At 45.1% G+C, this 13,723-nt stretch overlaps 2 protein-coding genes across 2 annotated transcripts; both read left to right on the forward strand.

Annotated features, from left to right (window-relative positions):
- Window positions 1-5,628: 5,628 nt before the first annotated feature.
- On the forward strand, window positions 5,629-8,328 carry LOC132383796 (histone H2B 1/2-like). Its single transcript, XM_059955002.1, has one exon. It carries the CDS (start codon window positions 7,774-7,776, stop codon window positions 8,146-8,148), a length of 375 nt encoding a protein of 124 aa, XP_059810985.1. The 5' UTR covers window positions 5,629-7,773; the 3' UTR covers window positions 8,149-8,328.
- An 841-nt stretch (window positions 8,329-9,169) lies between these two features.
- LOC132383778 (late histone H2A.L3-like) lies at window positions 9,170-11,058 on the forward strand. The gene has a single exon (XM_059954983.1). It carries the CDS (start codon window positions 9,170-9,172, stop codon window positions 9,551-9,553), a length of 384 nt encoding a protein of 127 aa, XP_059810966.1. The 3' UTR covers window positions 9,554-11,058.
- The last annotated feature ends 2,665 nt before the right edge of the window (window positions 11,059-13,723 follow it).

Raw genomic sequence — 13,723 nt, forward strand, 5'->3', positions numbered from 1 at the left:
CCTTCCCCATTTCCTCTCGGTCATCAGATTCCTCTGACGTGAACACTAATTGCTGTTTCTGGTTTAATTATTGTGGGAATGCAGTTTATTAAGCTTTGTCACATTTTGGATACTTCTCTTAACCCCTTTCCAACGCGAGAGCTGAACAGTCACGGTTCGTTCAGAGTATTGTTTAAAGCTCCACTTTCTGAAGGGCGACCCGTTGGTAAACTGACAGTTTACACAATGGCCGATCGCGAACAGAAGCCGAGAATCTGTTTTATTCAAATCGTTCATCAATTGAAAGAAATCGGTGAACTAAATTCCCAGACACCATCGCAATATTAACTACACTTGGTTTAAATGTGTTGGACTTCAGTAACGGGGGTAAAGGGTCGACAAACAAACCTGTTGTAGATTAATTTCAGCAACCAAGGCTCTTTTGGCGGTGTTTTGCAAATTTCAGTTTATTTCCGCGGTTAGACGTATTTACCGCGCTTCTACCGTTTCTGTCTCTTGATTGGTGAACAAAGCAGCTCACTGATTGGAAAATGTGCTTTCCAATCAGATAAGGCAATGTTTCACCAATGATAAGCGCCCTGCGACATTCCCACAGAATGTAGAAGAAGGGCCAATGCGCGCATTTCCAGAAGCCTGATTTCGAATGTTCAATACTTCGTTTATTTCTGACATCAAATCTATCTGACGTGAATCAGACGGACCACCATGCACAAGTCCCTGGACAACGAGGGCAAAAACGTCCCCAATGTCGTCCTCACCCTGATGGCCAGCTTGGTGTGTGGCTGTATCAGGTTGTGTGTGGATTCCAGGTACGTGGGCACCAAGTACCACCATGTGCCCAGAATCTTCCTGTCGCCCTGGCTACGAAGGATGGGTCTGGCCCCTTTCCCACGCAGCACCCCTGTCGGCTGGTCGTTGTGATGGACACAGTGGGGCGGTTCCCTGAGCAGACTGTCCAGTTCATCTGGCAAAATGCCTCATCGCCAGACCTCACCAACAAGCACAAAGACCTCGCCTGGCTGGTGGTGAGAGGGGACCTCCCAGTCCGATCCCTCCTGTACGCCCGGTACGTCGTCTCCACGCCCCTCCGCCCACGGGAGGACTGGAGAGAGGAGGAGTCGGTGACTCACCTCTTTGCACACTGTGGGTTCGCGGAGAAGGTGTGGAGGAGGATTGAAGGGACAGTGTCGAGGTTCATTACCAGCAGCTGCGTAACAGAGGGCTCTGATCTCCGGGCTGTTCCCGGGGACGCACACGGAGACCAACATCTGGTGCTGCTGGCAGATCATCAGCTCGGTCAAAGACGCTCTTTGGTCGGCCCGAAAATTGATGGTCTACCAGCACATGGAGATGTCCGTGGGGAAATGCTGCCGACTGGCACATTCTCGGCTGCAGGAGTACGTGCTGAGGGACTCACTCAAACTCGATACAGGCACCGCAAAGGGCCGGTGGGGAAGGACCACAGTCTAGGGTTCTTCTCCCGCGGGAGTTGAGAAGATATTTCACATCTTGGGTTTGGGGTATACCCCCGAATGTAAATATAAAAGAACAGTGCCACGTGGGTGACGAGGATTTTGAAAATGTAAAGACAGTAATGGAAGCAACTGTAAAGAATTGGAAGTCATTGTATGGTTATTGTATATAATTTTATTTTTGAATAAAGTATATTTTGTTTAATAAAATGTATTCAGGAAACCTGTTGTTAACACATTTAAGTTCTTCCTTCCAGGATTATATCATTATTAGGTGTGATAGATTTATTTATAAGTCAGGGTTTACACTTATATCGGGGTCAATAGGCCATTTTCAGGAGGTGGAGTTTTGGTAGAGGTAGTGTGTTGCAAATTTTATATATAAAGGCAGAGGGCACAGAGTTGTGGATGTAAATGAAATGTGTGAGGCACTTGAAGTATTTCATTCAACAGGTAGGGGCATTAAAGTGGTCTATTATTATAACCATTGTAGAACGGTTGGATTTATTTGTTGGAGAGTATATGTAGCTCTAGCTCATTAAGGGTTGTATGGTTGGGGATTTTAATACATAGAGTTCACTATGGGGTTGTTCTCAGGATGATGGTCATGATTTGATTGTAGAAGAGTTTTAGATATTTCACATCTTGTGTACCTTTCTGGTGGGAGAGGCACGAGATTTAATGTCCATAATAGTTCTGAAACTGCTGTAAATTTAACTTTAGTTTCAAACATCTGGCTGGAGTGAGTGAGTGAGTGGAATGTCATGGGAGATGGAACACTGGTGAGTGAGCAGTTTCCTCTGTTTATAAGCCTGGGTTTAGATTTATATCGGGGTTAAGGGGCCACTTTCAGCAGGTGGAACTTTGGTAAAGCAAACTGGGAGAAGTTTTAATGTTTTATGTGATGAACAGAACGTCTGTCTGGGCTGAATGGTGAGGATGATGTGGATTTCTACAAAGAAAGGTTGTCACATTATTCATCAAACTGGTGTAAGAAATTCATATTAAGAAGGGCATTAATAGGAGAAAGGCTGTACCATGGTGCATGGAGGAGTGTGCAGAGGCAATTATTGAGAGAAATTTGGCATTTTGGAAAGTTATGAAGTATCACTCTTCGCGTGATCTTATTAAGTGTAACAGGTCACAGGCCATGGGGAGGAAAGTAATGAAACTTGTGAAAGCAAGTTAAAGACAAACGTACTTTATTGATCCCGAGGGAAATCAGGTTTTGTTACAGTTGCACCAACCAAGATTAGTGTAGAAATACAGCAACATAAAACCATAAAAAAATAAATAATAATAAGTAAAAGCTGCCAAGTGGAAGAAAGTCCAGGACCAGCCTATTGGCTCAGGTTGTCTGACACTCCGAGGGAGGAGTTGTAAAGTTTGATGGCCACAGGCAGGGATGACTTCCTATGATGCTCAGTGTTGCATCTCGGTGGAATGAGTTTCTGGCTGAATGTACTCCTGTGCCGAACCAACACATTATGGAGTGGATAGGAGACATTGTCCAAGATGGCATGCAACTTGGACAGCATCCTCTTTTCAGACACCACCGTCAGAGAGTCCAGTTCCACCGCACAACATCACTGGCCTGACAAATGAGTTTGTTGATTCTGTTGGTGTCTGCTACCCTCAGCCTGCTGCCCCAGCACATAACAGCAAACATGATAGCACTGGCCACCACAAATTAGAGGTCATATTGTGATAGTATTGGAAGGACTATTAAACTTGAAGATGTTTGGGGAATGATTAAGAAAATGGGGGTGCAGGATTCATAGGGTTCCCAGTGTTGATTAAAAAAGGTAATGTAATTGTTCCTAAAAGAGAGTAGGTTGAGTTACTGGCTCGGTCATCTGCTGCAATTCATTATCAAAATAATAAAGTAACTAAACAATGTAGGGATAAGGTTTTAAGACAATACCTCAATGTGTTGGAAACCAGCTGTAGCAATCATAGCGATGTAAGGTTTGCTTTGAGTGAATTTAAGAAAACTATGAAGAGTACAGGTCAGACGGCTCCAGGAAAGGATGATCGATTTTGTGAATCACAATTGGAGTTCAGGCCATCTTCCCTCCTCATGGAAAATAGCAATGTCTATTCTAAAATCTGGGAAACCCCAGTTGGATCCTTCTAGTTAAATGTCCCATTTGTGTTAATTTATGGAATGTACGGTAATAGAGTGGTTGAATTATATTTTGGGAAAGGGAAGTGTTAATATACTGGATTAATTCGAGCAGGCAAATGCTGGTTCTATGCCACATGTTTCAAAATCAGTCAATGTTTTAATGCAGAAAATTCACACAGCTACTTCAACACAGCGAGCTTGTACAAACAATATACTCAATGGAAATGTCAATCCATGGCCAACTATACTGTCGCGATGAGGCCACGCTCAGGTAGGAGGAACAACTTGTATTCTGTCTGGGTTGCCTCCAATCTGATGGCATGAATGTCGATTTCTTGATCTTCCGGTCATGCCCCCCCTCCCCCATCATTCCCCATCCCCTTTTCCCTCTCGTTGCCTGCCCATCACCTCCCTCTAGTGTTCCTCCCCCCCCCCTTTTCTTTCTTCCATGGCCTTCTGTTCTCTCGCCTCAGACTCCACTTCTCCAGCCCTGTATCTCTTTCACAGAGTGAACCTCTGCATTCACAGACTGGTGACCAGTTGCTGCCTGAATATTATAGGGTGAGTGAGAGGGGAACAGCAGGGATGGATTTGAAAGTTCTGGTGTGGAATAGGAACACGAGCAGGTATCAGATGGACTGAGTCACCTCTCAACTGTACATTAGCTGTGTGACAGGCAGGAAGCACCTGAGACACAGGATTTGAAATAGAGCTGATTAATTTGTCACAGATCCACAGTATTAATGCCCGTGTATTTTCAGACTAACGTTAGCAGAACAACCCTCCAATGCTCCGTGACCAGGGTTCAGTCCTGGGTGTGATGAACAGATGCAGTATCTGCTGAATATACACAAAGAGTCTCACATGAATTTCCAACTAGATTCAGTCACCATGATGGTTAAAATGTTCACCTAGAGCTTATTTCAACTTCCTCCCTGATGTGAAGTTGCCAGTGTCTCATCAGGTGGGATGACTGAGTAAATTTCTTTGCTGACACAAGACCGAAGTTTGTCCTCTATGTATGATAAACTCACTGGAGCCTCACAAAGTGGGTGAACTGAATGAATCCCGTCCCACGCTCGGAACAGGTGTGAAGCTACACTGAGAGACAGAGACAACTGAGCCAAGTCTAGCTGCTCACTGGTGTGAACTGACTGGTGTTGTATGGGCTCATGTGACTGAATGAATCCTGTCCCACACACGGAGCAGGTGAATGCCCTCTCCCCATGTGAACTTGCTGTGTGTCTGCAAGTTCAGTGACCTGGTGAATCCCTGGCAAAATGAGAGGCGGTGAATGTCAGCTCACCGGTATCAACTCTGTGGCCATTTATCAGGTCAGATCAAGGACATGTCCGTGTATTGGGGTTCTCCTTGCTCAGACTGGTGTGCTGTCTTCTCAACCATCTCCTCCTTCACATTCAATTATTGGTAGCCTTCAAATGCTGGGGAACTGACAGACACATCAGACCTGACACACTGCTGTGTTTGAGATTCTCAGTCAGAAATTCTTTGCCTTTTCTATCCTGTGAAATATTTGCAAAGAAGATCAACAGGTAAAAGATAACCTTTTAGCTGAGATTATTTCAGTTTTTGTGATGATGTCTGATGTCACTCTGTTCCAGTGAGGCTGAACACTATTCGGAGGAGCGACACTTCTAACCAGCCAGAGTTCAGACATAAGGAAACAACATCAAATTCTGTTTTTTTCTCTGCCCATCAAGCCGTAACTTGGCTCAGTCTGTCTCTCTCCATTAATATAAGCTTCATATTCTGGGTATGTCCCACAGACATCCGAAGACACACAATACTTACAGGGTTGCTTTGTAAGAGTTTCTGCTGATTGTGACCCTGCTGGCATTTGACGGTGGTAAACTCAGAGTCAGCAATGCCATTGAACCTGAAGAGAATGTGATCGGGCTTTCTCGTTGCAGATTGATACTGCGGTATTCTTGCGGTGTGAAAGCTACTGGTCACTTGTTACCCAGTGCATTACTGTGGGTTTTCACAAGTAAAATGAGATGAGGCATTTTCTGTTTAAGGAACACTATAACTCATTTATTTTCCTCCAAACACAGAAATGTAAAAACAGTTTAAAAAAAAACTTCACGTAATTGCATCATAACATCAGTCCAGCTTCTTAAAGAGAAACACAACTCAATGTCGGTGGTCGTTAATTATGGAGATTTCCACCCATTACATTACCCGACACACACATCCCCCCATCCTCTCACTGCTCCCCCTCTTTGATCTTAGCAGTTTATTTCCCTTCAATGTCACTTGCAGGATGATATGTACAGACACAGCAAGGTCCCTCAGTGTATCAGCACTTCTAAGGGTGTTGCCATTTACTATAGAGTTTCCTCCAACATTTGACTTGTAAAACTCCTCACACATCCAGATTAAACTCTGTCCCTGTTTCCAACTGGTCTGCATCCAGTTCTGTCCATTTGGTAACCTTCCTCAACACCCACAAATGCACCAACTTTCATGTCATCAGTGATCTGATCAGCCCCTGTGTATTTTAATTTGATCAGACAGAGGCCCCATCACTGATCACTGTGGACACACTGGTTACATATCTACAGTCAAAATCATTCTCAATTCCATCAGCCCGAATTGCTACACAATACACCCCATTCAAACCCTCCCACAGAGACTCGGGGAAGTTAAATGTTTATCACAAGCCCAGAGTTGGATTCAATGGTCTGGTCTTGTTGCTCTGGATGCTCTGCTGCAAAGTCCATTCAGAGTAGTTCAATGTAACCAGATACATCATCCCTGAGATACCAATATACAACATTGTGTCACAAACAAGAGAAAATCTGTAGATGCTGGAAATCTAAGCAACACACACAAAATGCTAAAGGAACGCATCAGGCCTGGCAGCATCTATAAGGAAAAAATAGTGAATGTTTCAGGCCAAACTCCTTCAGCAAGAGTGGAGAAGAAAAGCTGAAAAGTAGATTTAAAAGTTGGGGGTAGGGGAGAGAGAAACCGAAGTGAATCCTGAAAGGGGAAAGCTGAAGTAAAGAGAGTGACAGGAACAGAATGAACCCCACACTCTCACACTGTACCAGAGACAGACAGATACAGAATGAACCCCACACTCTCACACAGTCCCAGAGACTGACAGGTACAGAATGAACCCCACACTCTCACACTGTACCAGAGACTGACAGGTACAGAATGAACCCCACACTCTCACACTGTACCAGAGACAGACAGATACAGAATGAACCCCACACTCTCACACAGTACCAGAGACTGACAGGTACAGAATGAGCCCCACATACTCACACTGTACTAGAGACTGACAGGTACAGAATGAACACCACACTCTCACACTGTACCAGAGACTGACAGGTACAGAATGTACCCCACACTCTCACACTGTACCAGAGAGTGACAGGGACAGAATGAACCCCACAGTTTCACACTGTACCAGAGACTGACAGGTACAGAATGAACCCCACACTCTGACACTGTACCAGAGACTGACAGGGACAGACATTTTGTTCTTTAATAAACCTGGAGAACCCACATCGCAACTCAGTACAGCACCACTTTGACCACTTTACACAGCAATGGACTGTCTTGAGATTCTTGCTCAAATTCTCTTCTATCTATAAATCTGTACAGTATGTTTATATTTTGTGAATGTTGTGTCTCCGATATGACTATAAACTCGACTTTCAACCTCACTCAGAAATAGGTCTCTCATGACAATTTGACCTTCGATCTCCTGCTGCCCTGTTTCTTTACATAAACGTTTCATATTATCAAGTTTGTGTTTTTCTCATTCCATCTGCTTTTCCAGCCGACACCATAGGTCGAATGGCCGAATACTGCGCCTGTACTTTATGCTCCATTTTGTATGTTAGATTTCCTTCCTGCCGAATGAACTGGCAGCGGCAACTCACCAGATCAGCGCCATTCCCAGTCCACGGTGTTAGCCGAAACGACAATGGGTCGCGGAGAGAGAGTTCTGATTGTTTGAACGTGTTCTACAGATATCCAGTGAAATGAATTGACTGCATGTATCTTTTCTTCGAATAGCCATTGGGAATCCAAAGCATTCCCATCGCATATTAGCATACTGATCTGGGTGCTGCCTATTTAACTTGTGCTCCCAGCCGATTCCGCTTATTTCTGAGTCCAAAACGGTCAGAGGAGATGCCTGAGCCAGGGAAATCCGCTCCGAAGAAGGGCGGCAGGAAAGCTTTGCCCAAACCAGCGGGTAAGGCAGGGAAGAAACGCAAGAGGCTGAGGAAGGAGAGTTACGCCATCTACATCTACAAAGTGATGAAGCAGGTTCACCCCGATACCGGCATCTCCTCCAGGGCCATGAGCATCATGAACTCGTTCGTCAACGATATCTTCGAGCGAATCGGGGGTGAGGCTTCCCGCCTGGCCCACTACAACAAGCGGTCCACCATCAGCTCCCGGGAGATCCAGACCGCCGTGCGCCTGCTGCTGCCCGGGGAGCTGGCCAAGCACGCCGTGTCCGAAGGGACAAAGGCGGTGACCAAGTACACCAGTTCCAAGTGAAGCTCCCCAGTGAGATGATCGAAAACACAACGGCTCTTTTAAGAGCCACTCAGAATTTCAATGTAAGAGTTGTACTAGCTTTTAGGTAATAAATTACACATACTTTATGTCTGGTGACTTTTTACAAGAGCTAGATCGCGATTGGAACAACATCCTACTGAACTGCGAAGACATTGTTACCACCTCCCCCCCCCACTTCCCCATCGGTCCGCCCACTCGATATCCATGCCAAGCAGAGGATTGCTGCCGTTGTTGTTTTATTTGTGGCTTCAGGGGTTTATTGGTTCCAGTTGGGTAACTCCTGAATCTCATTTCAACTCGAGCCTGAAAGACCCCATGACTCTTTCATATGGAGAAGAGTCGACAGTGCTTCTGCTTATAGATGCTGCCTGGCCTGCTGGGTTCCACCAGCATTTTGTGTGTGTTTGAATTTCCAGCATCTGCAGATTTCCTCGTGATGGCTATTTCATATAATAACTTTATAAAATTACAGACTAGTCGCTGGTCAAATTTGAGAAGAGCTGTTTTCCATAACGTGATAACATTCACACAGTGACCGACCGCGGGCAGAAGCTGAGGGTCAGTTCTATTCAGTTCCGTTACGGGTTGAAAGAAATTAAAGAATTGAGTTCCCAGACACTCCAATATCAACTACACTTAAATCAAATGTGCCCAGTTTCAGTAACAGAGGGAAATGCGAAGACCCAATCTTAAAACAGAACGGCAATTATTTAACTTGAAATTAAATTTGAACAATAGATTTACTTTTTGGCGGGCTTTTTTCCAGATTTCAGTGCACTTTGGGGAGGAGACGGTTTTTCCGCGCTTCTATCTTCACGGACTGCTGATTGGTGATTATGGCAGTTCTTCGATTGGAGCATTTCTCTTCACCAATGAGAATAAGCAGGATCACACCAATCACAAACATCAGTTTGCATTCGCAAAGAGTCTATAAAAAGGGCGAGTTGAGGCGGGGTGAACATGCCTTCAATTTCATTAGAGCTGTATCGTGACTGTGGAAATGTCTGGACGTGGAAAAGGCGGCGCTGGCAAAGCTCGGTCCAAGGCCAAATCTCGCTCGTCCCGGGCTGGACTGCAGTTCCCTGTCGGCCGGGTTCACAGACTCCTAAGAAAGGGCAACTATGCTGAGCGGGTGGGTGCCGGAGCCCCGGTCTATCTGGCTGCCGTACTCGAGTATCTGACGGCCGAAATCCTCGAATTGGCCGGCAACGCGGCCCGGGACAATAAGAAGACCCGCATCATCCCCCGGCACCTGCAGCTGGCCGTCCGCAACGACGAGGAGCTGAACAAGCTGCTGGGAGGGGTGACTATCGCTCAGGGCGGTGTGTTACCCAACATCCAGGCCGTACTGTTGCCCAAGAAAACCGGCGCTGCCAGTAAGTGAAGCGACGTGAGCTGAATCTATTTACCCAAAGGCTCTTTTCAGAGCCATTCACAATGTCTATGGAAGGGCTGAGCGGCGGGTGCTTTGATATCCTGCATCTGTCAGTGTCTCGACCTGTTTCTTCCGCGAATAAACCGATATAAATCTGCACAGAAACCGGTTCGTTTCAGTCCCGGCTCGTTTCCCACTCTCAGCCGACCGAATGTAGCTCTCTCTCCTTGCAGAGAGTCAGCGGGTTCACTAGGCGCAGAGTCGTGAAATGAACTTCCGGAGTCAGCCCCAGGAGGGAGAATTTAATCTCCGATCACTGAACGACTCCGCTCTTCATCACCTGGAACCGCGTTGTCTGGGTTCCACATTGCGGGTTGATCCCGGACCGTTACGGTGTGCAGAAGGCGGGAACATCGCCTGTTCGTTGCTTCATGAGCGATTCCCATCGCCTCACAGAAAAATAACATTTGCGTTTTACATTTCAGAATCGAGTTTATCATCACCGGCATGTGACGTGATATTTGTTAACTTAACAGCAGCAGTTCAATGCAATACATAATCTAGCAGAGAGGGAAAATAATAATAAATAAAATAACACATAATTAAAAACAAGTAATTCAGTTACATATATTGAATAGATTATTTTAAAAATGTGCAAAAATAGAGAAACTGTATATTGGAAAAGTGAGGTATTATCCAAAGCTTCAATGTCCATTTAGGAATCGGATGGCAGAGGGGAAGAAGCTGTTCCTGAATCGCTGAGTGTGCTTTCAGGCTTCTGTATCTCCTACCTGACGGTAACAGTGAGAAAAGGGCATGCCCTGGGTGTTGGAAGTGTTTAATAATGGACGCTGCCTTTATGAGCACCGCTCCCTAAAGATGTCCTGGGTACTATCAGCAGCTTCTTTCGGTGCTGTGCCGTAGCCCCTCCACACCAGACGGATGCCACCTGTCAGAATGCTCTCCGCGTTGCAGCTAAAGAGGTCTTTGAGTGTCAACCAAGGTACATTTACCGTGTGGAACTGACCGTATTTACTGAGAGAAAAAAAAACTCGTCCACCCAGGCCTCTGAATATAAATGAACATTTTGCGAAAGACAGGGTCAGTTTGATCAGATCTGCCGAGAGGCTCCCTATGTGAGGCGGTGCGTCGCTCTGAGTTTGGTTTGTGCCAGGGAGAAAAGGGAGGGGTGGGTGGATCGAGTTCTTCAGCACCGTAGTACCAGTCACTTCTCTCCAAATTCCTGTCTGTCTGAGACTTCCCTAAATACCCCTGTGCTCTCTGCCTTTGCCACCACCCCTGACAGTGCGTTCCAAATCCCCATCACTGTTCCCTTCACTTTCTTCCTCTGATCTTAAATACATGTCTTTTAGTAGAAGACATTTCCCTCCTGTGAAAAATATTACTGGCTGTTTACACCAAGTATGTTCTGCAAAATTGTATAAATTTCTGTCAGATCTCTCCTGAGCTGACGCCTCTCCAGAGGAAAAAGCTCCAGCATGTCGAGCCACTCCTCACCTAATAATAAATAATAAATAAAATAACACATAATTAAAAAACAAGTAATTCAGTTACATATATTGAATAGATTATTTTAAAAATGTGCAAAAATAGAGAAACTGTATATTGGAAAAGTGAGGTATTATCCAAAGCTTCAATGTCCATTTAGGAATCGGATGGCAGAGGGGAAGAAGCTGTTCCTGAATCGCTGAGTGTGCTTTCAGGCTTCTGTATCTCCTACCTGACGGTAACAGTGAGAAAAGGGCATGCCCTGGGTGTTGGAAGTCTTTAATAATGGACGCTGCCTTTATGAGCACCGCTCCCTGAAGATGTCCTGGGTACTATCAGCAGCTTCTTTCGGTGCTGTGCCGTAGCCCCTCCACACCAGACAGATGCCACCTGTCAGAATGCTCTCCGCGGCACAACTATACAGGTCTCTGGCTGTCTACAAAGGTACGATTACCCTGTGGAACCGACGGTATTTACTGAAAAAAACACGTCCACCCAGGCCTTTGAATATAAATGAACATTTTGCGAAACAGACCCTACTGATTGTCTTCATGCCAAGGAAACCCATTGATTGATCACCTTCTGACTAAAGAAATTACTCATTTCTATTCTAGGAGGCATCTTTGTATTGAGGGTGTGGTCTGGTTCTAGATTCTTCCATTATTGGAAACATCCTCTCATATCAACGCTATCTAGCCCTTTCAACATTCAAAGTGTTTCTCTACAAACCTCCCTCATTCTTCCAGATTCCAGTGAGTACAGGTCCAGATCATCAAACATCCCAGTATTCTTCTAACAAATGCAGTGATATGTAAGCCCCTGACTCTAAGGAAGTCCCAGTCAACATTGGGGAAATTAGTCACCCACTACAAGGACCCTGTTGCATTTACATTTTTCATTCCCTGCTACATTTCAGTTTCTTTACCTCCTGCTGGCATTTGGGAGGCCTGTAGCACAACTCCATTGGTGAATGCACCTCTCTTATCCTGAGCTCTATTCACACTGGATAAACCCTCCAGTGTGTTCTCTCTTAGTCCCTCACCCACAATTTCATGTAAAGGCTGATCTGTCATCAGCCTCCTCTTGTATGTCGTTCCCACTTCCCTGATTTTATAAACATTTATCTTGCTTCTCTTTAAATCTTTATGGTCATCCAGCATCTCCACTCCTCTCAGTTAGGGATTCGAGTGTTTGTTATACAGTGTTTTGTTTGTTTTATTGTTTGTGGCCTTGTGGAACAGTGCAGGCATGTACTTTGATTTCCTGCAGATCACAATTTTGTGTACCACAGTCATATGATTACGCAAAGGCAGACAGAGTTTAAATGAAGTGAACATGGGGATTTGGCACATTTTGCATGTCATCATTCTGAGGGAGACGTTTGATTGTGCATAGTTAGGCACTTAGCCAGATCCAATAAAAAGAAGTTAGATTTAAAGAGAGCGTTAGCTCATTGTATGAGTGGGCCAGAATTGGAGTGTGGAGTTGAGGCTTTGGCACTTCTGAGAGGTGTAGGCTGGAGGAAGATATGTTTTTCTTTATTCTTTATTTCTTCTGTATTACACATTTGGAGCAGAAAGGATGCCAGACAAGATTCTGCCTGATATCAGCGTCACAAAATTGGCTTGGTGGAAGGAGACAGAGGGTGGTCGTGGCAGCTTGTCATTCAGGTTGGAGGCCTCTGACCAGTGACGTTCACAGGGATCCGTTCTGGTACTGTCATTTGTCATCAATGTGAACAGTTTCTCTGACATTATTGTGAACCTGATTAGTGAGGTTGCAGATGGCAGCAATGTTGTTGGGAGAGTGGGCAGTGAAGATTCTTTGAGAGTAGAATGGGATCAAGATGACATGGGGAAGTTGGCCAAAGAATGGCAGATTGATGTTGATGTGGACAAGTGTGAGCTCCTGCATTTTGAGAAGTCCAACCAGGGAAGCAGCTGCACAGTAAATTCTTGTTCCTTGGAGAGTATTGCAGAGACAGCATCCATGGAATACAGGAACAACATTCACTGAAAGTGACAACACAGGTAGTCAGGATGGTGAAGATGATGTTTGGCCTATTTATCTTCATTGGTCAGGGAACCAATCTTCATTGTTACAGGATTTGGGATGTCATCATCAAAGTGAGATTGCACTGTATTGTGCACAGTTCTAGTCACCCAGCTACAGGAAGGATGTCATGAAGCTGGAAAGTGTGGAGGGAGGTTTGATGAGGGTGTTACTGACACTGGAGGATTTGAATTATTAGCAGAAGTATGGACAGACTGGGACTCTCTTTCTCACCAGAGAGATTAAGGAGCTGTCTGGTGACCATCCAAAGGTTTACAAAATCAGTAGGCAATCACTCTTTGTGTCAGGGTAGGGCAGCATACATTTACAAAACAATTGTTTAAGGTGAAGGGGAAACATTTAAAGGCTACTTGACTGGTGGGGGGATGTTGCATGTTTGATTAAGGAGAACAACACAACAGTAATTAGTGAGGGATGATGAGGTCTTGTAAGTAGAGATTTTAAATAAAATGATGAATGGTGATTTTGATGGGATTACACTGCTGGCCTCCCAATAGGCTCAGATATTGAGGAGCAGACATGTTGGTAAATCATACAGAGACATAATGGGAACAGGCTTACAGCAGCCGGGCATTTTGACTCCCCTGCATTAACCAG

This window comes from Hypanus sabinus, chromosome 31, assembly GCF_030144855.1.
Source record: "Hypanus sabinus isolate sHypSab1 chromosome 31, sHypSab1.hap1, whole genome shotgun sequence".
Classification (NCBI taxonomy): domain Eukaryota; kingdom Metazoa; phylum Chordata; class Chondrichthyes; order Myliobatiformes; family Dasyatidae; genus Hypanus; species Hypanus sabinus.